Raw genomic sequence first — 26,525 nt, forward strand, 5'->3', positions numbered from 1 at the left:
TTGCTACATCCTGGAGTAGGTTTACATTTTAAAATAAACAAAGGGTCAATGGCTAGTAGTTCACTATAATAATCATCTAAATAATACAGGAACAGACAATGTTTTGAAGGTTAGCAAGAGCAGGGAAACGTAGTACATTAATGTTTCAATGAAAATAGATGAATTTTTACTGTTAAAAATTAAAACCTGGTGTTAAATAACTTGCTTGGTCTTCCTATGATGCAATAACTAAATGCTGTCTAAAAACTTAGGGAAAGTTTGTCCTTATTTAAGCCATATTATCTTATTTTACAGAGAGCAGAGGATACAGATCAGCTTTCTGGCATTTTATCTCCAACTTGCTTCTTGAACACTCCCTACCAGACATGCATTATTGGCAGAGGGGATCTGCACTAGTGATTTTTTCCATATGCTGTCTTGGCCTCTTCCAGTACTGAGTAAAGTCATGTAATTAGAGTCACACATCATGCAGAAATAAGAGTCCAGTCAGACTCTGTATTTTGGACAAAGCAGTGAAAAAGTTTCTTCTTTACTAAGCCTGTCGTATGAACAAATACCTCAGAAGTTCACAAATTCTGCACCCTTTTCACAGAGGTATTTCTCTCTTTAGAGTTGCTAGACAAGGGATTTCTGTGTTTTGTTTGTTTGTTTTTTCTTGGGGGGGGGGGGCACATAGTTCACACACCATTTTTTGAACACAAGTATGTTACCAATGTACAGTAAGGTGTAGGATTTGACGGCAAGCCTGACTTCATGGGTTTCACATTGGAGATAATTGCTGTCAAGCACATGCAAACATTCCAAGGAAACAGCAGTGAGGAAGTAAAAACTAATAGGAGGCTTTGTCATAACAAATTTTTGGCCCTCCCAGTATTTCTTGTTAACCAGCAATCCAGTAGCTTTGTTAGTCCATGTTTATTGAAAGTATCGGAGCATGCCGTAGGACTGTTGCTGATAGTGTCCAGATAGTGCTCAGTGTAGAACAACATGAATTATAAAGTAAAAGATATACAAATACTTAAATGTGTAGATAAATGTACAAATAGAATCCATTCACATGTGCTAAGTTGAAATCAAGTGAGGCTCTATGCTGACAACACAAATTTAGCACATCTGTTTGAGTCCTAATAATAACCACCAGACATTCAAAGAATACTGAGAAGGGTTTTATAATTCTAGAATAGAAATTAGTATATAAGATATATATAAGTATATAAGTATTAGTATATAAGTATATATATTAGTATATAAGAATTATTAGTATATAAGAAGTATATAATAAGAAGATTATATGTAATCCTGGAGGAGGATGCTGAGATAGTGTCCTACAGGGAGGAAGAAAAAGAAGGGTAGGAGGATGAATCTGATATCTGGAATATTTATTATTTTAGTAAGTGAAATATCGAAACCTCATGTTGTTTTTATCTTTTTCACCTGTAGCATTTAAAAACAGAAATTTTACGTGTCTATAAAATTGACTTATGAATTGTGAATGTCTGGCTAGCTGAAATTTTAAGAGTTTCTTCTACATTTTCTATTTTTAATGTATGGTTCCAGCCAGGTTTTCTAGGAGATAAATTGTTGCTGAAGTTCTGTGGCGACTACAGGAAGCTCGCGTGCCTAATATAAAAATTCTCTACAATGAGAGCTAGAGGTAATCTAGAAATAATAACATGACTAAATTTCTGTGTTTGCTTTATGTGGTACTGAGAACTATCAAGACAGATTTGGTTCTTGTTTATTAATTTGTCAGTGTGGAAGGATCATGGTTGACGCTAAGAAAGAGCCAAGTTTGAAAGGGACCGTCTTATGATCAAAGACAAAACTGATTGAAAATGATATGAAAGCAGCTTTAGAAGTAGTAGAATGATGGTTATAAGCCCATAGGGAAACATGGAGAAAGAGAGGATAGACAGTAGCTGAAAGTTTCTGAAGGAGTAAAATTATAGTTGCCTCCTCAGCGCCTAAGCGGTACAACCCTACTTTTATAATAAGCTCTCAGACAATGTTTTCAGAAGTATTATATGTTGTCATTTTTTTCTGGTATAAATTTAACCTTTTATACCTAAGAACCACTTGTCTGCTTATGAACTGAGATGAAATAAGCATGAGTGGGTCTCAGTGACTGCTGTTGAAACACAGATGATAAAGGGATATGTGCAAACTTATGTTTTACCTTAGACATAGGAAATATAAATCATCAGTTTTTCAAGGACTTTAAAAAAAAAAAGTTCTTAGTATTTTTATGGTTGAAAATGGCTGAGCACTTGAGTTTTGCAGATAATATGGCTTTTGCTCTGATGGCAACCAGAAAAATGTTGGAAAGCTGAAACATTGTTTTGGATGGAAGAGATTTTTTCAAGGATTTTCTTCTTTTAAAAAAAAAAAAAAAAAAAAAAAAAAAAGGAAGACATTGTTCTGATAGTGAACAAAGTATTCAATTTAAGCACAAGAAAATATTTTGTTTTAGAGACTTTCTAAGAAAAATACTGGACATTGAGTCTAGTTTATAAAATAAATGCTGGTGGTCTCATTTCCCTTGGTGGTTATGCTTCCTCTTGGTATGTATGCTTCCTCTGTTCAAGAAAGAATATTTCCTTTGCCTGATTGAAGGTTTAAAGCTGTATCACCTACTCCCAGAAGTAGGTCAGAACAATAGCAAGGTTATCTGGAGTTCCAGGGTGTTGATGTTGACATTGGCAAATCTGTACAATTATACAGTTGGCCTCAGGACTGAGAGCTCAGTTGGCACTATTACATGCCACATTTGCATCCATGCTTCACATTTAGCGTGCATTAAGCTCAACCATTCTGTTACCTAGCTACTATGTCTAAGATGGATTACATCAAAAAGTACTAAATGGATGTCCTTGGACTAATTTTCAGCTGTAATCCTCCTGAATAGAGCCCTGATTCATTTGCCTTTGCATCTACGTAATGCGAATGAGAGTTCCAGTACTGTGAAGTGATTTCTGCCGTGTTTCCTCCAATCATTAGCTTAATCTGCCCTCAACCTCCAAGTTATTCTGCAGTAAGTAATTTGTCATGGGGAAGTTTGGAGCATTAAGCTTCAGGATGTGGATTACTTGCGTAATATATGTGTCAGGATATGCTTAGTGCTTCATTTTGCAGTCAGCTATACCATGTTATTTATTGATACAGAGGCTGGAAATCAGATATCACAATACCCAGATAGGTATTATGTTTCTCAAGTTAGAGCGAGTTATTTTCCTTTTTAGTTCAATTTGTTTTTAATAATTGAATACAAAGTGAAGGAAGACTGATTCTAAATATCCCATAGGCCGTGATCAAGGACCTCACTTTAAGTGGGAGAACTGCTTGTCTTAAATCCTGCCTTGAAATGGACATACAGTATATTTTTTTTCCTCTTAGCTTACATTTCTCAGAGAAATGATAATACTCCTGGTTTTGATAATGCAGTAGTTATTAGTAGAGAGAAATGAGGGAATAATACAAAAAAACAATTTCTACTGAAAGACGAGACGTTAGCAAATTTAGTGGTATTGTCAAGAAGTGATGAGGTTGTGGTAATTTTACCACGATTTTCTTGGTGTTGTTTTTGTTTCAAGGAGATAGGATACTGATTTTTAATTCCTATGCAAAAAGGTGGTATATATGGCATTAATCTTGGACAGTGCAGTGAACTCATGGTGGTTCCTGACAGCAAAAACTGAAGAATTGAACCATAATCAACTTCAGGTTCATTGTTTGTTACAGAAGGTGGCAAATCTAACACACACACACCACCTTATGCTATGCTAAAATACTCAAAACATGTAGGAAAACCCCATTACTTACATAAAACCTTATCTGTGATCTTTTAAGTTTTGTCGTGGAGGATCTACATCAAAGTCAATGTTTAAAGTAATAAAAATAATTTAAACAACAACAACAACAAAAAGTTAAAGTTGTGGGTTGGAACTAGATGATCTTTAAGGTCCCTTCCAAACCTTGCCATTCTATGATTCTATGAAAGAGAAATGAACAAAGCAACCCAGGCATGTGTTTGCAACTAAGTAGTTGTTCTGCAGTAAAGAATCCATTGTAGACATTTTTATTTACTCTGGATCCCTGGATTTTTTTTTTTTTATTTTTATTTTTTTAACATCTGATACCTTTTAAAGACTGGAAAGACTGGCTACAGCACTGAAAGATTGCCTGCTGCCCTCAGACACGGTTAATTGCTAAGCTGAGGTTCATACTGGCTCATGTTTTGTTAGTCTAGATAAGATTAGAAAAGAGCTGTTTTCAGCATGTTTTCACCCATCTTTACTTGTATTAATAGAAACAACTTTAATATTTCAGAACAGAGTAGTTCATAATAGCCTTGAAAACTTTTGTCACAGACCGTGCTCGTTGCAGGCCCGTGGTACCATGCTTTCCCACGGTTTATCAGCCAGGCAGTTTACCACATCTGACACTCGCAATCTATTTGAAATATGAGAGCACAATTTAGATACAAAAAGTGTTTAATGCTTACTACTTGACCATTCTTGGGAATAATTTTACACATTGTTTAGTGTACATTGCTTGATTCCATTGAAATGAAGTTAATGGAGGCACACAGATTTATATCAGCTAAATCGCTAAATGAACAAGGGAAGTTCACTTTAAGAATAGATGTTAGCTGTAAGCTTTGTATGTTTAGAAATAAGTTTATTTAAATCGTCATGTTTAGTTTTCCCTGTTACTTGCGTATATCTCCTCTGTTAAATTTTATTTACTTACTATACACAATTGCTATTTGATGGAAGTAATTACAAAATTACTTCATCTAAACCTGAGGGGGTTCACTATAACAATGTTTAGGCTTAGGAAGCCCAACATAAGGTGTGTGTTTTTTTTTGTTTGTTTGTTTGTTTTGTTTGTTTGTTTTTCCCACTGAAAGGTTTGATTTTTCTTTTTGCTGAAGAAGTCAACTTAAATGTAGTTATAACTGATCAGCTTATCCTTTCCTGTGTATAGCATTTTCTATTTTATCAGAAATGTTGTCACAGACATTAATGTAAAATCTTAGGCTATAGAATTTGGTGCTGTGTTGTGCTCAAAACAAAATACAAAGTTAGCAAATATCAAGCCAAATATCTTAACAAGGAAATTCACAATAAATCAGTTCTATTGTCAAATCCCGTTTCAGGTGAAGTTGATAAAGACCATTAAATGGCTTTTAACACATTCTAGTTAGCAGTTTATATGTATACTGAAAGTATACATATAAGTATACATATACTGAAAGCAGTTTATAAGTATACTGAAATCTGAATTAAATGTTTTAAGTCAAATTATTTCGTTATTCTTTCCTTCTATTAATATATAGCTTAGCCTCAAGCATGTGCTAATTATTCTATACTAAGGTCTTTAAAGTCATATTTCCTGTTCCTATTTGAACTCTGATCTATGAATGTGCAAAGGTTTCATGAAAAGCAAAATTAAAAGTACTTTGCAAATTTGGGTTCATGATATAGCTGGTCAGAGCTAAAGATGTTACGTATATCCAGCATAGAATAGAGTTTCATTTTTACATATAAGTCTAATTACATTTTAAGAGTTTTTCCAATGATACCAAAGATGAATAAGCAGAAATCATAGAGTCATAGAATCATTTGAGATTGACAAATGACCTGTTAACTGAGATTTTCAATTTTTGTGCCTCTATGACACAGTATAAATATACCCGGTGACTGGGAAGACTTGCTTTCCCAGTTCAGTTATGGTTTCTTCTAGTCGATCTTGAAGTATGGAAATAATGAATTCCTAGGTAAAGCATGTAAGTGTTTTGGCCTACAGGTCTGTAATTTTTTCCCACAACAATTAACCCAAAGCATAAATATAAAATTTTACTATACCTGGCTGGAAGCCTTTGTTGATGAGTTCAGAGTTTGAACCAGAAGGAAAATGACAGATAAATTTTCCCAACAGTGGCCACCAAGAATGTAATGTGGTTATGGAGAAGGTGAAAAGGAAATTTTGAGAACTTTTTTCCCGATGCTTTGGCTGATGTTACCACAGCTTTAGCTGCCTTAATATTGTTCACAACCTGGTTCACAATAAAATCATCTAGCCTAGTAAAAATCCTGGTTCAAAAAGAGGCCACATTTTGCTGTGTTCAGTAATACTGAATAAGTTCCTGTATTTAATTTAAAATCCTTGAGATAATGATTTCATTTAAGAAAAAAAAAAAATGAATGTATAGCTTCACCAAGCAGAAGATGAGATTGAAACTGAGAGGTTTCTTGTGCAGTGTACAGTAGGTGACCCTGCTTGACAGGGGAATTGGCCTAGATGATCTCGAGAGGTGCCTTCCAACCTCAACCACTCTGTGATTCTGTGAAGATGAACACTTAAACTGTTGGAAACTCAGCTAATCAAAAAGCCTGTGGAGGTTTATCTTACATACAGTTATGAATCTGCCAAGGTCATTTGAGTTCTTCCAATGGAGTTAGTTGTATTGAAACAAAAGCTAAGGGTCATTTTTGTCACTTGTAGACCATGTGTTTTTACCATAGTTGCCCTGCCCTAGCCTGGTATTTATAATTTCTGGTTCATTTATGTATTTTGAATGCAAGTAGGTGCTCCTGTTGAGCACCTACTCAAGTTGAATGAGGAGTTGTTTGTTTGTTTGTTTTTGGGGGGTTGTTTAAGATCTTGTTAATTCGATGTTTTTTATCTGCTTGTTTTTATTATCTGCTTGTTCACTACTGGTTATAGAAATCCAGGAAGAAATTGTATTTATAGAATCACAGAATAGCTGCATGTCCTCAGGGGTACAACACAGTTTCCACTGGTAACTGTATGACACTATCTCAACAATTTAAAGTTAGTTTCTGCAGTAGAAAAAGTTTTGCAAAGTGTGTGAAGAGAACAACCATGAAAGTAACTGATAATTATTAAGCTTATCAAGTGTTTTTGTGTGTGAGGGGGGGTGGGGTGGGTGGGAGGGGTTGTTTGTTTGCTTGTTTGTTTGTTTCACTGTGCATTCCTTCACATTTCCTTCTTTGTAGGGCTATCACCTGGAAGTACTCTTTGTACTAAAAAACTGAAGTCTTTATTAGCCAACATATGCTTGATTTAAGAGAAATACTTGTTCTGTGCTGCCTCCACCTTTGTTATGAATTTTCTTGGTAAAAATTTACTGTTTTGCTAAAATGACTGTAATTATTTCATAGAAGCAGGTAGTTCCTAGAAAACATGTTATGACATCATTTTACTTATTTTACGTTAAATACTGTTGTTCTTTTTTTAATGACATGAAGTATGTTGATTTGAACTGTAGCCATGAAAATAATTTTCATCATCTCTACTACTATCCTTGCTTGTGTTTGTGAAATTAAGAAACAGCATTGTGAGTTATTGTATTGTTGTTGCTTTAAAGACAGCTTCAGTCCCATAGTCACCATTTAGGAATTTGTTAACATTCAACTGCTTTGGAAAAGAAAAAAGATTCTTTCAGTTTTCTGGAAGAGTATAAACTATGGGATATTACTTTCTCACAAAAATGCTGTGAATCTTTTTTTTCAGATAACTAGATTCTGTTTCAGTGCAATAAATATTCTGCATACCTATTTCTCTTAACAAAACCCAGAATATTGCAAGCCCTGCTTTATTATTTAAAGATTTGATTTTTCTAATATAATTAATGAGGTTTGAAGCTTAGTATTGTCTATACTTTGGAGAGAATAAAATGGTCTCAGAGACATGGTAAGTAGCTTACTCCTGTATCAAATTCAGCATGAGTTGCTTAACTTCAGAGATGTTAAGTCATACACAACTCACAGTATGGTAATGTAGAAAAATAAATAGTTGAAACTTAATTAATTGGCATCTTTCTTTATTGACAGGCTAGTGAAGGATGCCCCATGGGATGAGGTCCCTCTTGCTCATTCCTTAGTTGGCTTTGCCACTGCTTATGACTTCTTGTACAGCTATCTTAGCAAGACTCAACAGGAGAGATTTCTTGAGGTAATTGCCAATGCCTCAGGATATATGTACGAAACATCATACAGACGTGGATGGGGTTTCCAGTACCTCCATAACCACCAGCCTACCAACTGTGTGGCCCTGCTGGCTGGAAGCCTGGTTCTGATGAATCAAGGTATGTGCTAAATCAGGAATGCTTTTCTACAGTGCATCAACTCAATCGCTCCTTTGTAAAACAATGTACAGAAACTGATAAACATATTTTTTTTTTCTGCTCTTTCTGCATTAAGTGTCTATGGCAGCCAACTGTGAAGGTGCACTGCTTTGTGTGGTCTGAGAGCTCGGCTGTATTGAGTTTGCTCATGTGCTGCTTAGAAAAATGTAATTTACTGAATAGAGCAAAAATCTGTGGGCAAGTGTACAAGGTATAGCTGTGCATATAAATGTAGCTATCCAACTGTTTTTGGATTTCTTACTTCACTGTTGGTGAAAATTAACACTTTGCTCATGTGTTGGATTGCCAGTCCAGTTTTTCAGGGCAGATTATCAGTTCAGAATTTGTTCTAACACCTTTGGGCAGTGTACCATTGCTCCCTTGGAGTGATGCACTTGGTCTCCTTGCACAATGCATCAAGAAGGTCAGTACTCAGAAACACCCTACGCTCTGAGCTGAGAGCCAGGCAATACGATCAGCTGAAATTTTGATCAGGACTTTTGTCCTATCTCCCCTGAGATGGTTGTAAAGCTGTACCTTTATCCATTCACAGACCACAGCTCTGGACATTTCTTTTCAGCATCCTTTGCTAAGGAGAGGTACAGGATTTTACCTTTTTTCCCTTTAAATGTGATGCCCCCATGCTTTTGCCTGCATGGGGAATATCCCTCTCCTCCTGTTTAAGTGATGCAGACTGTAAAGGACAGTGCAAGTCATGGAGTAAGAGGAAAAGAGCTGGTGAGAAATCCTGGCTTTAAAACCCAATGGTACCTTGGCTGAGAAGTGAAAATCATGGAGCCAGCTCCTGCTTATAAGAATGTGTCAGTATTTTATCAAGTTTTATTTGGTATGTGCTAGATGTATTTTGAAGACGTGACACCTGATGGAACTACTTGATGCAAATCAAAGAAAAACTAGTTTCTGGATGCTGATGATATTGCCAAGCTGTTCAGCCCTGCTAAGTAAGCAAGGACACAACTGCACACTGTTGGGCTTTTGGGCACCCAAACAATGTGTTTCAAAAAAACCGTGGCACCTACTGTGTTTGAGGGGGATCATCTTTTTGTTAAGAGCTTGTCATAACAAATGCACTCACTAATGTGCATGTGATAAAAAGCAGGAAGGGTATATGTAGAAATTATTACTTTCACAAATTGAAGAATAAGATTATCATGTTTATTCAGTAGGTTTTGCTAAATTCCTCATAATTCCATCCTTCCTTGATCCTCTGTTATTGCAAAAAGCTGGCAGTTTACAAGATGACTCTGCTTTTCATTAGAGTATAGACAGAAGTATACTTCATGCAAAACAATGATAACATCAGTTGGGTAATATTTGTTTCACCTAATTTCATATTTTTGGAAAGAAAGAAATAAAATGCAAATTCACTAACACTTGAGCAATTTAGAAATAGTGCAGATATTTAAAATGAAAACAGTTCAAAACATCCAGACTGTATATTTCTAAATGAAACATCAATTGTTCTCAATATGAGGCAGCTTTATTTTTAAAAAATGAAAACTTAAATGAAGTTTCTTTTTTGGTCTAGAATGTTTGTTTTTTTTTGAAATGTTTTATTGAAAATTCTCATTCCGAGATGAAAGACTTCCTTCAGGAGGAAAAAAAAGGGGGGTGGGGGTGGAAGGAGATGGTGGAAGGAGACATGTAAATCTTTTCCAGTATCAGATTCAAAGCAATTGCAAATAGTGTATCCCACTGTAGACCTTTTTCCAAAAAAGTTTGAATAATTTTAAGTACTGTACTCAGCTAATCAAGTAGGCAGAGGTTAAATAGCCAACTTAAAGACATGTAAACATTGACATAGGACTGAAAAAATGAAACTAATTGAAATAAATTCTAGGCACCCACATATATTAAAGCTTTTGCAGTTAAAATAAACACACAAATATTCTGAAAAGAGACCTGAGTAAAGCCTAATTTGATATACATGTTGCTATCTATAGGTGAGTTTCATTATGTTTTATTATGTAGCCTGACATAGTGTTGAGTCTCTACCATTTTTCATTCTTATGTATTATTATTTCATTAAGGTACTACAGCTATAAGGTCATAGCATCAAGTAAGTAAACAGGAGTGAAGTAGGCAGAAGTATGTAGTGCTGCCTGCTGTCCTGTTCAATCATACATGTATTTCTCCTTTCAGCCAGTGGATAAAAATGCCATTTTAGAATCAGGTTGTCTAACTTAGACATTGCAATTTTTTCCTCTCTGTTAACTAAGCAGGATTTGGCAGTCTTGACTGCTAGGAAGTCTGAGTTGCTCATCACTCTGCTGAGCATAAATACAGTAATTGTGGCAATAAAATGAAACATTCTTGGTAGCGGGTTTGAATGTAGCTCATACTCTCTCAGCCTGGCATGTGTGCTTCATTCATCAGGTACCAAGTAATTACACCAAGTAATGGGATATAACTTGTGCCAGCTGTCCTAAAATTGAGCTCTGCTATATGGTGGAAATAAGTCTGGTTAAATCTGTGTCCAGACACTTTGAGTTGCGTAGTCACTAAGTGACGTGCAAGGCGATTGTTCTCTGTTTATTCCTACCTCTCCAGCCAGTGAATCCAAAAGAGTAATACGAGGCATGGAGACTTTTGGCTGCTGGGATCCATATGCTGCCTTCCAAACACACATCCTTCTACAATATGTAGATACAGCTGAGGCTCCTGTGCCTATGCTTGCTTCTTGGTGAAGGCAGACAAGTTCTGAGAAGGGCTTTGGGCAACCTCTTTCCAGCTCTTGATTTGCATAGAGCAGACCTAAATATCATCTCTGGAATTTTCTTCTTTAGAAGAAATATAACTGATAAGGACTTGTATTTGTGGAGGCTGGACCTCTGCTTAGTTGGACGATTAACTTTATTCTGGAATTGAGGAATCTGCATTTGGAATTAAACATGTAAATCTTTTCCAAAAGAACTTCTATTTTAGATAATCCTTTAGATTGTGCAACACATTGAAAATGTAAGTGGAATCACAGAATGTCTTAAAATAGAGCAGTCTTAATAGAATATCAGTTAAGTGCAGTTCAAGTGTCAACTTTTTTGTAAACTCTGAGAATCTTTTATCACACTGGTGATAATTACAGTGAAAAATGACTGAACAGAATATTTACTTTATGGAGCCCTCTAGTGGGGACTGTAAATTTGTTTTCCTAGCACTTTAATTTGAACTGAAATACATAGTCTTGATGCGACTCTACCCTTTTTGCATGTTCTGAATGCATTAAGAAAATTTTCATTTTAAGATGGAAAGCATAATCCCACATTATTAGCAAAAAGGTGTTTATATATATATATTTTTTTTCTTTCACTCCTGTAACTTTCCTTTATTGTGTTTAAGTATAGTGCTTTATTTTTCACCCTGGAAATGCAGGAGTTCTGCAGTAATAGGTCGTGTTTTAGAGCTCTGGCAGTTTTCCTTGTGTATTCTTTGCTGTGAAGGATCCCACTGCGGAATTCAGGTGACATCATCTATGACCTATAGTGTTGTAACCAGATTTTCTAACATTTTTCTTTCAGGCTACCTTCAGGAAGCTTACCTGTGGACCAAGCAAGTGTTGGCAATCATGGAGAAGTCAGTGGTCCTGCTGCAGGAGGTCACAGATGGCTCCCTCTATGAAGGGGTGGCTTATGGCAGCTACACAACCAGATCGTTGTTTCAGTACATGTTTCTTGTCCAAAGGCACTTTGATATCAATCACTTCAGCCACCCCTGGCTCAAGCAGCACTTTGCATTTATGTACAGGACTGTCCTGCCAGGTAGGTCATTTGCACCAATGAAGCTGGATCTTCTAATTCTCAAAGAAACTTCACATACCAAGTAGAGCATTTTTAATTAGCATTGTACTTGGATATTTAAAATAACCTTTTCCCTGGATTTTACCTTCATCATGCATGGAAACACTGATATCATTTTTTGCTGATTTTTCACTGCTTATTGAACACTGTTATTTATTAAACTCTGGTTTTTAGAATCAGTCAAAAAAAGGAACATTATTTGGGAGAAAAAAAAAACAGTACTTCAGAATTTGATTTCTGGTTTTCAGAGTTTGAAGATCAGATGTTTTGGGGATTTTCTATTTGAAAAATAACATTCTTTGAGATTACTGATTAATTTTTTTTTTTTTTGTCCTTTCCCAAAAAGAAAAATGGTCACGCTAAAATACTGGGTGAAAGGAGTAGAAAATCATAAAGCCTGGGTTAAAAGTATCAAGGAAGTGTGGGGACGATTTACTCGATCCCGGATTTTCATGAATCATATTTACATGAATCATTTTCTTTTGTCAATGTGAGTTAAAGAGAAATATCAGACATAGGCCTGTTTTGCAGACTTCTTAGTATTTCTGTTTTCATGCTGAATTTCTCCAGTGTTTCAGTTTGTTTCAGCATCTCTGGTATGAAATCCTAGTTGTGGCTAAAAAATAGAGATCTACAAATATGAAAACAGTTATAACCTAATAAACACTGCCAACCACTTGTAGGTTTCAGAAGAAATTTAGTTTTGGGTAGCCTTGCAAGTTCACAGTGATGGTTTTGTGTCGCTTCTTTGTAGGAGTGTTCATTAGGAACTTATATTGTTCAAAGTCCTTTTAAAAAAGAGTGGAATAATTTTAGATAAATATTATATTTAATAGATATTATATTTAATAGATATTAGAAAGCCCAGATCTAGCTTTGTGTGTAAAGGGGATGAGTGCAGCTTTGGCATGCTAGCACAGATGTGTAAGGAATTGCATTAAATCCATGTGATACCTTAGGCATTTGCTGGGGAGAGGTTCCAAAAAAAGCAAAGTGAACTCATTTTAGCTGTTTCAGGATGAAACTGGTTTTTGTTTGTTTTTCCTTGAGGGAGTCTCTCTTTTGTTGTTTGGAGAGTTTGGATTGACAAAGGAAAAGCAAAAACTGTAAAGAGAGTTACCTTTGCAAAATTTGAATGAGGAGGAAAAGTGGATGGGATATTGCTTTAAAAAGCAATTTAAATTTTAAATGCTTTACATTTTTGTAGTACTTACTGTCTGTAGCTCATAGCCAAAGAAAGGTAACTATTTGAGTTATCTACAGCAGAAGGAAACAGCTCCTGTGTAACATGTCTATGGCTCATTTATGAGTAGGTGTATGAACATATGAGAAGGCTCCTTCTGTTTGTGTTTCTACTGCTTGGTTTCATCATCATTTATTCTTTCTTACATTCCTTTTAATTTTTTCCCAAGGGTTTCAGAGAACTGTGGCCATTGCGGACTCCAACTACAACTGGTTCTACGGGCCAGAGAGCCAGCTGGTGTTTCTTGACAAATTTGTCATGCGCAACGGCAGCGGGAACTGGTTGGCAGAGCAGATCAGAAGGAACCGGGTAGTGGAGGGCCCAGGGACTCCATCCAAAGGGCAGAGATGGTGCACTCTCCACACTGAATTTCTCTGGTATGAAAGGGAATGAGTGGGCTTGGAAGGGACCAGACAGCTGCTTGCCGTTTGTGATAAGCTGTTATCTTTAGATTTGCTTTGTAAAAGCAGAGATTGTGCTGGCCATGTGGAGCCCTGAGTTTTTAGGCTCACAAGAACTTCATTTGGCAAGGATACTCAGAATGTGTTGCTACAGGCAACACTTTTTCCTCATCCTATGTGCGCTTCCATTTTTTCCTTCCATTGTCTGTTGTTTTATAGAATACATGCATTTCGAAAAGGACTGAAAATTTCTGAGTATATTCTTTGGCTTGTTCGATCTATTCTGATGATTAATCCTGTTGTGCTTTTTGTTGTTTTTAATAATTAGGCAAATATTTAAAGCATAGATTTCTTAAAAAAAAAAAAAAAAAAAAAAACTATAAGCAATATAAAAGATAATGACTGCTATTAGTTGTATGTGCATACTAATTTGCAAATTATATTTAGAAGAAATAACATGATAGATGACTGCACCTATATCTTCCTTGTAATTTACACCTCTGCTAACTACAGTTAGTCTACAAAAGCTAAGAAATGAGAAGATCCAAGGTGTACGTATAAATTTACATATAAATTCCCTCAGTCTGTAGAGAGAAGAAATACATTTGAGGATTCAGTATAGCTGTATTTCTCTCTGTTACAAGGAAAGCATTATTAAATATATTGCTTCGCATTTATGATACACACATTAAAATGCATGGTTACTAGGCTCCAAGCACCCTTTAGCTTGTTATTTCCGAAATGCAGAATCTTTCCTCTACAACCCCATTCACGCATTTTCTCTCCTGTTTCTCTGTGAAAACCTTGCAAATTTATAATTAATATACTTGAAATTTCTCTTTGATGCTGAAGGGAGGCATGTTTTTAAGAGCAAGTGAGTCAGAACAACAACAAGCTATGAATATCCCAACATCTGTTTTTTCCTTGTGCTGCAGTTTTGCTCCTTTGATGAGCACATCCACTTGCATTGGAGTCTCCAGAAAGAGGTTTGCTTTTAGGGGGATCTCCATCAAGGACCACTAGCTATAGAGTAAACTCCCGAGCTCTGCAGTTTGGGGGCTGATCAGAACTACGTGAAGCCATATGCAGCACATGAGCTAGGGTTGTCTAGGGCCTGACTGAGACTCCTGATTAGTTATAGAGAATAGTTCAGATGAGGAACCATCTAACAGAAATGTCACTATACTTAATGATGGTTTCATTTAGTTTGGTTAAACAACACCAGAAGTTTGGGTTTTGTTTTCCTGCCTGTTGTCATTTTTCTTGCCTTTACTCATGTAAATCAAATTAAACAAAAATTATAAGTAATGTAATCTTTTCAGGAATTAAAACCTCTTTTTTAAAACAGACTTCTTATATCTTGAAATTTATACAAGAAAGCTGTAAAATTTTTCTTCAATACAGCAGGAGAAAGAAAATAGCATATACTAAGCAATATAAATCATTAAAAATTAATAAAAAATATTTTTAAATATTTTTTTTTGTTTATTACTAATTCTGTTTGCTCATCAATTTTGAGGAAATGGGTTCTTTGTTTTTCTTGGTTAAGTAGTCAGCAGGTAGGTGCAACTGTTGCTGTCACATGCAAATAGTGCCTACAGCCTTTCTAATGTGATTTTTAAAATATTTCTATTGCAGTCAGTAGCTTTATGATATAAAATGTAACATGGCTTGTTTGAGGAAAGTTCATGGTACTCTTATATTTGGACTGCAGAAGGATTGTTTGGTTTAAATGTAGAGCAGATTCTTTCAGTTATTCTATAAAAAAAAGATACAACATTCATTTGACAATTACAAATTTGCATGGAGATTAGTATGGCAAATAGCATTACAACTATATGCTTATTTTGTTCAGGAAGGATACCTGTGGACTTTATATCGTTAGGTTGCTCCTTGATATAGGTATTGAATTGTGTTTTGAGTTTTGTATGGGTACTGATGAAATCAGTCAAGTGATTTTTAAACCCATTTTTCTCATCTTTTTGTCAGGTATGATGCAAGTTTGCGCTCTGTACCTCCACCAGACTTCGGGGTTCCAAAGCTGCATTACTTTGAGGACTGGGGAGTGGTAACCTATGGAAGTGCTTTGCCAGCTGAAATCAACAGGCCTTTCCTTTCCTTCAAGTCAGGAAAGCTGGGAGGACGTGCAATATATGATATTGTTCATAAGAACAAGTACAAAGAGTGGATCAAGGGATGGAGGAACTTTAATGCTGGTCATGAACACCCGGACCAGAACTCCTTTACTTTTGCTCCCAATGGTGTACCTTTCATAACAGAAGCTCTGTATGGACCAAAATATACTTTTTTTAATAATGTGTTGATGTTTTCCCCTGCTGTGTCCAAGAGCTGCTTCTCCCCATGGGAAGGGCAGATTACAGAGGACTGTTCTTCAAAGTGGCTTAAATATAAACATGACTTGGCTGGTGACTGTCAGGGACGAGTGGTTGCTGCCATGGAGAGAAGCGGGGTGGTTTTTATCAGGGGAGAAGGAGTGGGTGCATACAATCCTAAACTGAAGCTGAGAAAATTGCAAAGAAACCTTGTACTTCTCCATCCTCAGCTTCTGTTGGTGGTTGACCAAATCCACCTAGAAGATGACAGCCCCCTGGTGGCAGCAACCAGTTTCTTCCACAATGTGGATGTGCCTTTTGAAGAAACTGTTGTTGATGAGGTCCATGGGGCATTTATTAGACACCGTGATGGGATATATAAGATGTACTGGATGGATGATACTGGCCACAGTGAGAAAGCTACCATTGCCTCAAGGATGTATCCCCGGGGCTACCCTTACAACGGAACGAACTATGTGAATGTAACAACCCTCTTGCGGCACCCAGTCACAAGAGCCATTTACCTGTTCATTGGGCCCTCCATCGATGTGCAGAGCTTCACGGTCCGCGGAGACTCTCGGCAGCTGGATGTTTTTGTTACCACCAGTGAGCACGCCTATGCAATTTACCTGTGGACTGCTGAGGAAGGGCCCCGTTCTGCCTTTGCACAGGTTATTGCAGACCGCCAGAAAATTGTCTTTGACCGTGCCTCTGCCATTAGGAGCTCTGCAGTGCAGGAAGTGAAGGACTATGTAGGGATTGTGGAGAGGAACCTGCAGCGTTTTAAGCCAGTTTTCCAGCAGCTGGAGAAGCAGATACTGTCTCGTGTACAAAACACAGCTAGCTTTAGGAAGACTGCTGAGCGCCTGTTGAGGTTTTCAGATAAAAGACAGACAGAGGAGGCCATTGACAGAATATTTGCAATCTCACAGAGGCAGCAGCAGCAGCATAGCAGAGCAAAGAAAAATAGAAAGGTAGCCAAAGGCTACAAATTTGTTGATGCTGTTCCTGACATTTTTGCACAAATTGAGGTAAATGAAAGAAAAGTGCGTCAAAAGGCACAGACTCAAGCACAAAAAGAGTTGCCTGTAGATGAAGATGAGGAAATGAAAGATCTTTTGGATTTTGCAGATATCACTTATGTGAAGCACAAAACTGGAGTGTCAATCAAAGGCCGATCAGGGCTGGCACAGATGGTGACAACTGCTCGAAGTAGCGCCCCATCAATATCAGCCTCTTATACCCGCCTCTTTCTAATTCTCAACATTGCTATTTTTTTTGTCATGTTAGCAATGCAGCTCACATATTTTCAGAAGGCCAAAAGACTGCATGGCCAAAGATGTCTGTATGCAATACTTCTAGTAGACAGTTGTATATTATTGTGGCTGTATTCATTCTGTTCTCAGTCACAATGTTAGCAGATCTCTATTAGTTGACCAGTTTATGGTCATATATGTCTATGCAAAAGCATTAACCCTAATAGGGCCAAGTTTATGTTTTTTTTTTTTTTTTTCTGAAACATTCCAAAAACAGCTGGGGAAAGATTGGTTTCAGACCAGAAAGGATTGACAAATAAGGCAGGCAATGAATTTCTCAGAAAACTAAGTACTTAATAAGTATTCCTCCTTTGAGTTTTGAGTTGGGCCTCACATCTGAGGGAATATTATGTTTTGTTCATCAGAGTTCGGTAATGTAAAGTTGTAATTAATTTTTGGTGAGAAGAGCTCTCTTAAGAGATTTGTTTCTAAGGGCTTCCTTTTTATACAGAATTGGATTTGCATTTAGTGACTTTCCATTACAAGCTGCTATGGATGTCTGTGGACATGCTCTTAAGAAAAGGACATTTGAACACAAGTATGCAGGGCAGATCTTAGCAGTAGATTTCACTTCCCTCTGCCAGACCAAAGAATGCTTCAATGTGGGGCACTCCTGTATAATTATTTCAGACCCTTACATCGTGTCATGTCTTCCATGCTCTCTTCCGTGCTTTACAATCTGGCATGATAGGAGATGGGAATCCTGTCAGTACTTACCAAGTGAGCAGCACAATGCTTAGTAGGCAGTAGCAGAAGGCAAATAAGGGGCTGGTTCAAAATATAAAGGAACACAATTCTCAGGAAAAAAAAAAAAAGCATTTTTTCTTTCAGTCAAGTTTAGACTGCAGAAAGATGAATGCTGTAGCGTCTGTACTCAGTTTTACAAGGCAGGGTTTCACAAAAGTTTTCCATAGATTGAAGTGCATCTTAGCAGGGAAATAATACCCTATATCAGTGCTCTTCCATATGCAATTGGAAAAATGCAAAAAAAATAAAAATAAAAATAAAATAAAATAAAATAAAAACCACAAAGCAATCCTGTGGTAACCTCAGCAATTGCCAGTATGGAAAAAAAGGTATTAAGGAATTACTTAATGTCTTTTTTCTGTTCACATGACTAGAAACAGAGGACAGTTAAAATTGTGTACACTTCACAGTAAAGCACCATCAAGAGTTCTGCAAGCTCTTGGTGGCACCTGGGACAATTATTTGGGGATTAGTGGTAAATGGAATCATGTGGTTTATGACAAAAATAAGTTTGACATCTCCACATATGTCCCCTTCTGTTAATTAAACTTAATTCAAAAAATCATAGCCGTTTGAGAGAAAGGCAACTCTATGGAATTGGGGCATATCTGTACATCTTTACAGAAAAACAATTTTTCTGGTACATTTGCTAAATAAAAACATAATAATTGTCTCTATGGAAAATGTTTTTATTTGATTAAAATACTTTTCCTGGTAATTGCAGTACTTTGTTCGACCATGAAACTTTATTTCATCTTCCTTACACCTATTTAAGTATCTATTATCTACATTGCTATTTTTAAACCTTCTGTGATTTTACGTATTGAAATGTGTTGAGCTTTTCTTGTCTAACATCTTCAGTGAATAGATCTGAATATTTTCACTAGGTTCCAAATACTGAGACAGTTCTGAGCACTGTATTCACATATAGAAGCCCTGCTACAGTCTCCAATGCCTTGATTTAGCCAACAAAATTTGATATTTAGTCTGGACAAAGATGTAGGACTCCAGTTAATTTCTGCTCTGTCTGTAGTCAGTGGAGAGCTAGTTTGGACTAGCTCTCCACTTTGGACTGCTAGTCTACCTAAGACCTGAAACACCAAGACACCTTTCCCTGCTAATTGAAAGAGGCATGTAAAGTGGTTAATCACCTATTTCAAATCACCCCGTTAATTGCTTAAGGTGAAGGAAGTTGAATTTGGGGAATGTCACTCCATATAGTTCCATGTTGGACAGGTTCGAAATTAGGAAAAAATTATTCTCAGAAAGAGTGGTCAGGCATTGAAATGGGTTGCCCAGGGAGGTGGTAGAGTCACCAGCCCTGGGGGTGTTTAAGGAAGGGTTGGACTGCTTAGGGACATAGTTTAGTGGGTGATAAAGATGGTAGGAGGATGGTTGTACTAAATATCTGAGAGATCTTTTCCAAACATAATGATTCTATGTTTGTGGCAGTGCTACTTACGGGCAATGATGGAATGAAGGGAAATGAAAAGTCCATCCTCCTGAGTGGAAGACCAGGTCTGTTTCAGCATAAGTGGGAATCTAAGGGTTGTTCCAGCTTGTGCTTGGTTTGCACCTGATACATCTCTCTGAAAGATCTATGAGTTACCTGAATATGAATGTTACTGATTCAACTTACACAGATACGATTTTTAGTCAGATAAGGCAGGTAAGCTTTGCTTCAACCAGTGATGAAGCCTGTAATTGTCCTGTATATATTTCAGACATGAAAACAATCTCTTAGCTATTCCTTAGAAGTGTCTCTCCAATGGCCATGTAAGTTTTGTTTCCATTCTTCCATTCCATTCTTCTCACTTTTTCTCTCATTCTGTAATAAAGATCATCGTTTGTTGTAATGGAATTTGAAACAAATGAAAGAACAGATGTTTCTATGATGTCAGAAACCAGGAACTTGGGCTGTGGGCTAGAAGTGTCTGTGTCACGAGCCAGGAAGGAACAATTCACACCTTCATAGGGCGACATGCATTGAAAAATCTGCCTGTGCATTACCAGGAAGTGTAATGAGGAGGAGCCAGGCACATGGGATCAGCCCAGCCCTACTGTCTGGTGGGAGTGTGTAGGAGGTGTCCTTAACAGGACTGTGTGGTTGTCATTAAGGTTGGTGTCCTTAACACTTGCTAACATAAAAGAGGTTGCTGTCCTTGTATTTGTGTCCTTGGTCTGAAATATAAGACAGAAGCAATCACAGTGACCTCTATGTCCCTGGCAGAGGCACTTAGCGCAAGTTTCACTTGGACTGGTTATAATGAACAACAAAATGTCATTGTATGGTATCCAGCAGCAAAGTTATCTTTTACTGTCTGTTTTAAATGGAGTCACACTACTGAAGTGTTTCCTGCACATGCCTCTGCTCCCATTGCTGGACTCCCTCTTTTTGGTTTCTGAAAGTGTTAATTTTCTGCATCTCTGATCACAGGAAAAATAGCTATTCTATAACTGTGTGTATGTAGAGGGATTCCTGTATTCTTAATGATTTCTCTCAGTTTTTTCCCTTATGATTTCTCTCAATTTTTGTTCAATACCTGATGGTCTATCACATGCATTTAAGGTTGTAGTATAAATTATTCTGAAGTTAGTTCAATGGCAATTCAGCTCACCAGTAGCTGTGTATATGTTTGAGGGCAGAATCTGGTTCTTAGATTTTTATGTGATTTATGAGATCAACTAAAAACCAAGTGTGTATGTTATATGCATCATTGTGACCAAAGGAAACAAAGGGAATGGAGCACATTACCTCATTTCTTAAAACTTGTAAGATCAAAGTTGATGCTGAAGTATTATAGTCTGAAATGTATCAGATTGTTCTGTTGGCCACATTTTCTGTATTTTCCACTGATGAACAGTTTTTTCTTAGTGTTTGAAAGCAGGTAATATTTGGAAAATAGCTGTATTTCTTCTACACCAAGAGGCCATTACAATCACATTTATTGGGTCTGTAAAAATCTTAGTTGGAATCAAACTTGCTTTTGTCTAACTTTAATCCCTTTCTTCTGTCTACTCCATTAAAATTCAGCAGGATAACTTTAAGCCAGTTAAGTCAGACTCGGATAATGAAGACAAGATTTTATTTTCAGTCCTTCCATGGTGGATGACTCCGGGAGTACTCTGCAGCAGGAGGCCCATGCAATCCACTGCAGGATATGTCCATACTGTCTTCAGTACACAGCCTGTTTTCTAAATGAGTTAAACCTTGAAATGAATAATGTCAAAGCACTTCAAAGAAAATAATAATAATTAATAATAATAATAAAAACAGCATCAGTTTTTCTCCTGATAATAACTAATAAAGATGAGTGATTAATTTAACTTTTTGTTTGCCTTGGTTACTACTGTAGTCAACAGAAAAACTAGTAACTTCATAAGAATTCACATTTTATCTTCAGTTTTCAATGAATTTGAACATGACTGCAGTAGCCATGAGATACTAAGCAGTACATGAATTCATATATACAGGGCTGTATCCTCTCTGCTTTAGTTCACTTTAACAAAAACAGCAAGAAAACAACAAATTATTCAGGCTTTGTGGTGGTGATGTGTGGTGGTTTTACTCAGGTGGGCAGCTGAGCTCCACCACAACTGCTTTCTCATTCCCCCTCTCTTCAAAGAGGAAGGGGGAGAAAATACAATACAAAGAACTCAAGGTTTGAGATGAGAAAGGTTTAATTATAGGGAAAGGGAATGGGGAGAAAAAGAAACAAAAGAAACAATAAGTCTGTGCTTCCGCACAGAGAGAGGGGAAAAAGAATTATTCTCTACTTCCCATCAACGAGTGATGTTCGGCCATGTTCTGGGAAGCAGGGCCTCAAAACACGTAGTGTTCAGGAGGAACAGCCCCCTCCCCCACGAGAGCCCCCCTTTTTATTGCTGAGTGTGACATCAGGTGTTATGGAATATCCCTTTGGTTGGTTTAGGTCAGCTGCCCTGGTGATGTCCCCTCCCCGTCACTTGCCCACCCTCAGCCTGCTGGCTCTTGGGGGCTTGGAAGGAGTCCTGATGCTGTGCCAGCACTACGCAGCAATAGGCAGAACACTGGAGTGATATCAGTGCTGTTCCAGCTACGAGTGCAGAGTACAACACTGTGTGGGCTGCTGCAGGGAAAAGGTAACTCCAGCTCAGACTGACCCAACACAACCCCCATCCCTTATTCCATAACATTTGTGTCACAATCAGGTACAGTTTAGTATATAGATGTTCTCATCACCATTGTTCTCTGTCCACTGAAGTATTTATATGTCTGTACTTCCTTTCATTCCATAGGTCTTTCCCCAAAATGTTCATAAAAACTGTTGATGGTTTCAGCTTCATCTGTCAAAGTGGTCACTCATGGCAGGCGAAGTTGGTTTTCTTGACACCAGCGCCAGCTTAGCTCACATCACTGTTGCACTTGCCCGGTTCCTTGCGAAGCTGACCTGTCATTGGTTCTGCAGTGTCCTCCTACAACGCCTAACTTGGATGACAGATTAATTTTCTCCCAGTGTTAAATCTCCTTGAGGCACACACTTGATATCCCCATCTTTCTGCATTACCCACCAGGTATACCCTGGTCCTTGGGCAAAGACAATCCCACGAGTGGGTTTGCCTTTTCCCATGGCAGGGGTAATCCACACTGCCTTCCCCATCCACTTCCCCACATGTACTACAGGGACTTTAGCTTCTCCCACAGTGTGTAGGGGTTTTGTTTCAGCAGGACCAGGACGGCTTTCAGACCCCCTGTTGTTAACTAGCCAAGTGGCCTCTGGTAGATTTATATCCCAATGTTTCCACGTTCTAGCACCCAATGCTCGCAGCATAGTTTTTAACAGTCCATTGCACCTCTCAACCTTCCCAGAAGCTTGTGGGTGATAAGGGATGTGATACACCCACTCAATGCCATGTCTCTTGGTCCAGGAAGTTTTGGGGCCAGCACGGTTTTGGGGCCAGCATGGTGTCCTGCAGGAACCGCATGTTCCCTTTGTTTCCTTTGGTCACAATGATGCATAGAACATATACACTCGGTTTTTAGGAACAGTCTCCTCCCCCACAGAAGGGGGGCCCCTTTTTATTTCTGAGTGTGACATGATGTTATTGTGGTAATGGAATTAAACATCTAATTTCCACAGATTTGTTCTTACTCAAATGTCCAACAGGCATGAAAAAAAAAAAAAAGGCAGGAGAGATTTTGTTGTTATGCATATAACAATGGTCTCCCCAAGAATGCCTGCAGTGCTACCAAAGTTACTGTTGTAATCCTCACTATACTAAAAGACAAATGGTGAGATCCTAACAGTCCACCTGGGTCTTGGTGGTGCTGTGAAAACTGTTTTTCTCATCTGTTCTCAGGTAAGCTTTAACTTTTTAAAAATAAATTATTTAAAATTCCATGTAAAATGAGTCGATGGGTTATATCTTTAGAAAAATATATTCATAGACCTTTTAGCAGGAATAGTCGTTAGGGTGACTTTACTCTTGGAAGTGGCTTGAATTCATAACTCTAAGAGAACATTTCTTGCTTTGAAAGATACTGCTTGAATGAAGGACAAGTGATTAAGCAATGCCTGTTGGATAGCTAAATAGATGTAAAACTGGCAGCTTTTTAGAATTTGAGTTACTGGCAGTTGGCATATCCAGAACAAGATGTACAAGCTCAATAGGAAATTTTTATCATCATCCTATACCATGGCTATTTGGTGCTAAGAATATTCTGTTTATTTGTCCTAATTCCTTGTGTCACTTGACCTGCAAGCCACTATGTTGCCTTCGATTCTTACCAAAACAAACACAAAGAGTATATGTGAATTTAAAGTGAACAACTTCAGCTCTTCCTTGGCAGTTAGTAGGAGCATAAACTTGTGCTCAACAGCTGATATGCACAAAGGTGCCCTGGATTTTACCCTCTGCTCTAACTGTGACTCATGTAACTCACTCACCAGGGCAGCAAATTGGTTGATACTACAGCACTTAAAAGGACACTACAGTCTTCAAAGTTTTAAATACAGAATGTCTGATGTTTGAAAAGGGATGAGTGGATAACCATTTTAGAATTGTTTACTTTGGCTTAAAAACCATCAGAAAGCACGCAGCCTTACTCTTCTAGCAACCTGAGCTGAAGAGTTTAACTAGCACAAATCAAATTCATTGCTTGCATTCGACAGCATGCTGTGGATAATATAACTGTTATGGATTTAATCTTTTAATCCTGTTGCTTCCATTCTACACAGTGCTGATCCTCATGATTAGTCTTAATCCATGGCAAAAAGAAACACAAATTCATGGTGTTTCTCCAACAGTAACATACATTTGTTTGCTAGTTGAAAGGCACTCTGCAAGCAAAATTAGGAGGTGGAATGATTCTAAAATCACGAATGTAAAATGACTGGTTTTCTACTTTGTCTTCAGAGAGGTTGCAACACAGAAAGCTGGGAATGCTGCTCTTACTCAGCAGCTTACTCTCATGCTGCTGTAACAGTAAGTTAAATGAAATCAGCCTGTTGCAAAGGAGAGTAGTTGCTCAGCATATGCATCTCTTTTTCTCCCTAAAGAACAGGATCACTAGGAGTAGCTGAGCTCTTCAGGACATGCTAAGGAAGGCTAGGTCATTTTATGACCTAGCCAAGATGCTAAAGTAGTTGCAGTAGGCTTTAACTGGTAATTATGGTTTAGAACTAATTCACTTCTCTAATGCTTGTCTTCTGTTACGTGACCTAACCTTTTTCTTGGCCAAATAATGTAACTGTATTCCTGTGTTTATTAAGTTTGTTGGGTAGTGAAGGTGACTGTGACTGACCTATTGGCAATGATTGGACACCTCTTCCCCACTCAGTTGTGAACAGTATGCAATAGTTTAGCCTTAAAATGCCATATATATTACTCTGCCTCAAGGGGCCAGGGCTCTGTAGGATACTCCTCCAACCTAGTTGCATGAGAATCTGACTATGAAAGCAGAAGTGGTAAAGTGGTGAAAAACAGTCTTGTAAATCTCATGAAGTTTCCTCTGGTGGACCTAACTGCAGGCTGTTAGCAATGGGAAAATGGACAGAGGAACAGAGTCCTTGAGAGGGCAATTAAATAACGGTGGCTTTATATAAGGTACAGAAATATAGGAGGCATTCAGTAATGCTATAAAATATTCACAGCTGCAAACACCTTGCACATAAAATGACAATGATGATGATGAAGTATTTCAGCATTACAGAATAAATGAAGGCAGACTCAGAGACTTGCAAAGTTACTGCCAACATAAAATCTAGGCAGCTGGGAAGGTTCTCCCTTTATGTCTCATCTACCATTCATCATATTTTCCTATTAATAAATAAATCTCTGCTGGCAACAATATTTTAGATTCTCTGAAGCGGCAGGACAGCCTGACAGAAGGACTTGCTGCTTATAACAGGGAAGTACTGAAAGTGCCCCCAAGTGCTGTTGAGTGCAATGGAGTTCGCCCTTTAATGCATGCCAGATATAGCTACCATACAGTCTGACTGAGCTGGTACATTTCTGGCAAGTGAAATTGTTTGAGTATTTTGAAGGTAAGACATGAGATCAGTTAGAAAAACTATAGTCTTCTAAACTTACAAATAAGAAATGACAGCATCCTTTAACAGGAAGATCAAGTCTTCTCTTTAAGGATCTGGAGGTGGTGGCATTTCTCTGCATATTGTAAAGACCATCTGAGTCTGCCAAACACCTGTTTTCTGCCTTGTGAAAGATATGTGGTGATTTCACAACCCCACAAATAAGGTAAAATGTGTCTTGTATTTCAGATGAATGTGAACCTACTGCGTCAGCCAAAAATAGCTATTTGACACTATTCCAATAATATTTGGGCTTAGATTTGTCAGAGAGACAGAATTTTTGTCGTTTTCATTTTTTTTTTTTAGTTCTGTGTTGAATCCTCAAAATAGAAATAATTGAAAAATAAATTGTCTTCTAGACCAAGGGGAATTCAGTAGGCTTCTTCTTCTTCCTTTTTTTTTCCATTTATATCTTTCTCACTTGATTGCACCCAGGGAAGCCTCTGAACCTACTGGCATAACTACAATAGATATGTGGGAAACTTTGAAAGGGATAGAGTGTCATCTCTTGCACTGCCTTTCTGTTAGAAAAAAAATCTCTTTACCTAATACAATTTGGGTAGCAAAAGAGCCCAAAATGTGAAACTGAAGGCAAGGGAAATGGACATACTACCATAAACTGAAGAACCATTAGTTAAATTGGATAAAATAGTTAATTAGTGCAAGATTACAAAGAGGGAAAAGGATTAATTGAATGAAAAATTAAAGATTTTTGTAATTCTAAGCATATAAAACATATTTTGTAGCATATAATCAGACAGCATTAGGCAATAAACATTAGAAGAGTGGAACAGGATGAAATCTCAGCTGTTTAGCAGTGCCAAGATAGCACGATGCGATGGCATAATGTGAAAACAGCAAAGACATGAAAAATAAAGGACATACATATGAGACTATAAAAATGTTTGGGTTTTGATGTGCTTGTAATTGAAAAAGTAGTTTTGTGG

The 26,525-nt window shown here is 37.4% G+C and overlaps 1 protein-coding gene across 4 annotated transcripts in view; it reads left to right on the forward strand.

The window, feature by feature from the left end:
• Positions 1-21,334, forward strand: part of NT5DC1 (5'-nucleotidase domain containing 1) — a 198,285-nt gene extending 176,951 nt beyond the window's left edge. For 3 of the 4 annotated variants that reach the window (XM_084515235.1, XM_084515232.1, XM_084515233.1), the window contains 4 exons: positions 7,860-8,113; positions 11,689-11,928; positions 13,380-13,587; positions 15,601-21,334. In XM_084515235.1, coding sequence (XP_084371361.1) covers positions 7,860-8,113; positions 11,689-11,928; positions 13,380-13,587; positions 15,601-17,362 — 2,464 coding nt within the window. In that variant the 3' untranslated portion in view covers positions 17,363-21,334. Of the gene's footprint in view, positions 1-1,407; positions 1,655-2,886; positions 3,032-7,859; positions 8,114-11,688; positions 11,929-13,379; positions 13,588-15,600 lie in introns of those variants that run through there. The other variant, XM_084515234.1, reaches the window with a different exon arrangement.
• The last annotated feature ends 5,191 nt before the right edge of the window (positions 21,335-26,525 follow it).

Source organism: Aythya ferina (assembly GCF_964211825.1).
Source record: "Aythya ferina genome assembly, chromosome: 3".
NCBI classification, from domain to species: Eukaryota; Metazoa; Chordata; class Aves; order Anseriformes; family Anatidae; genus Aythya; species Aythya ferina.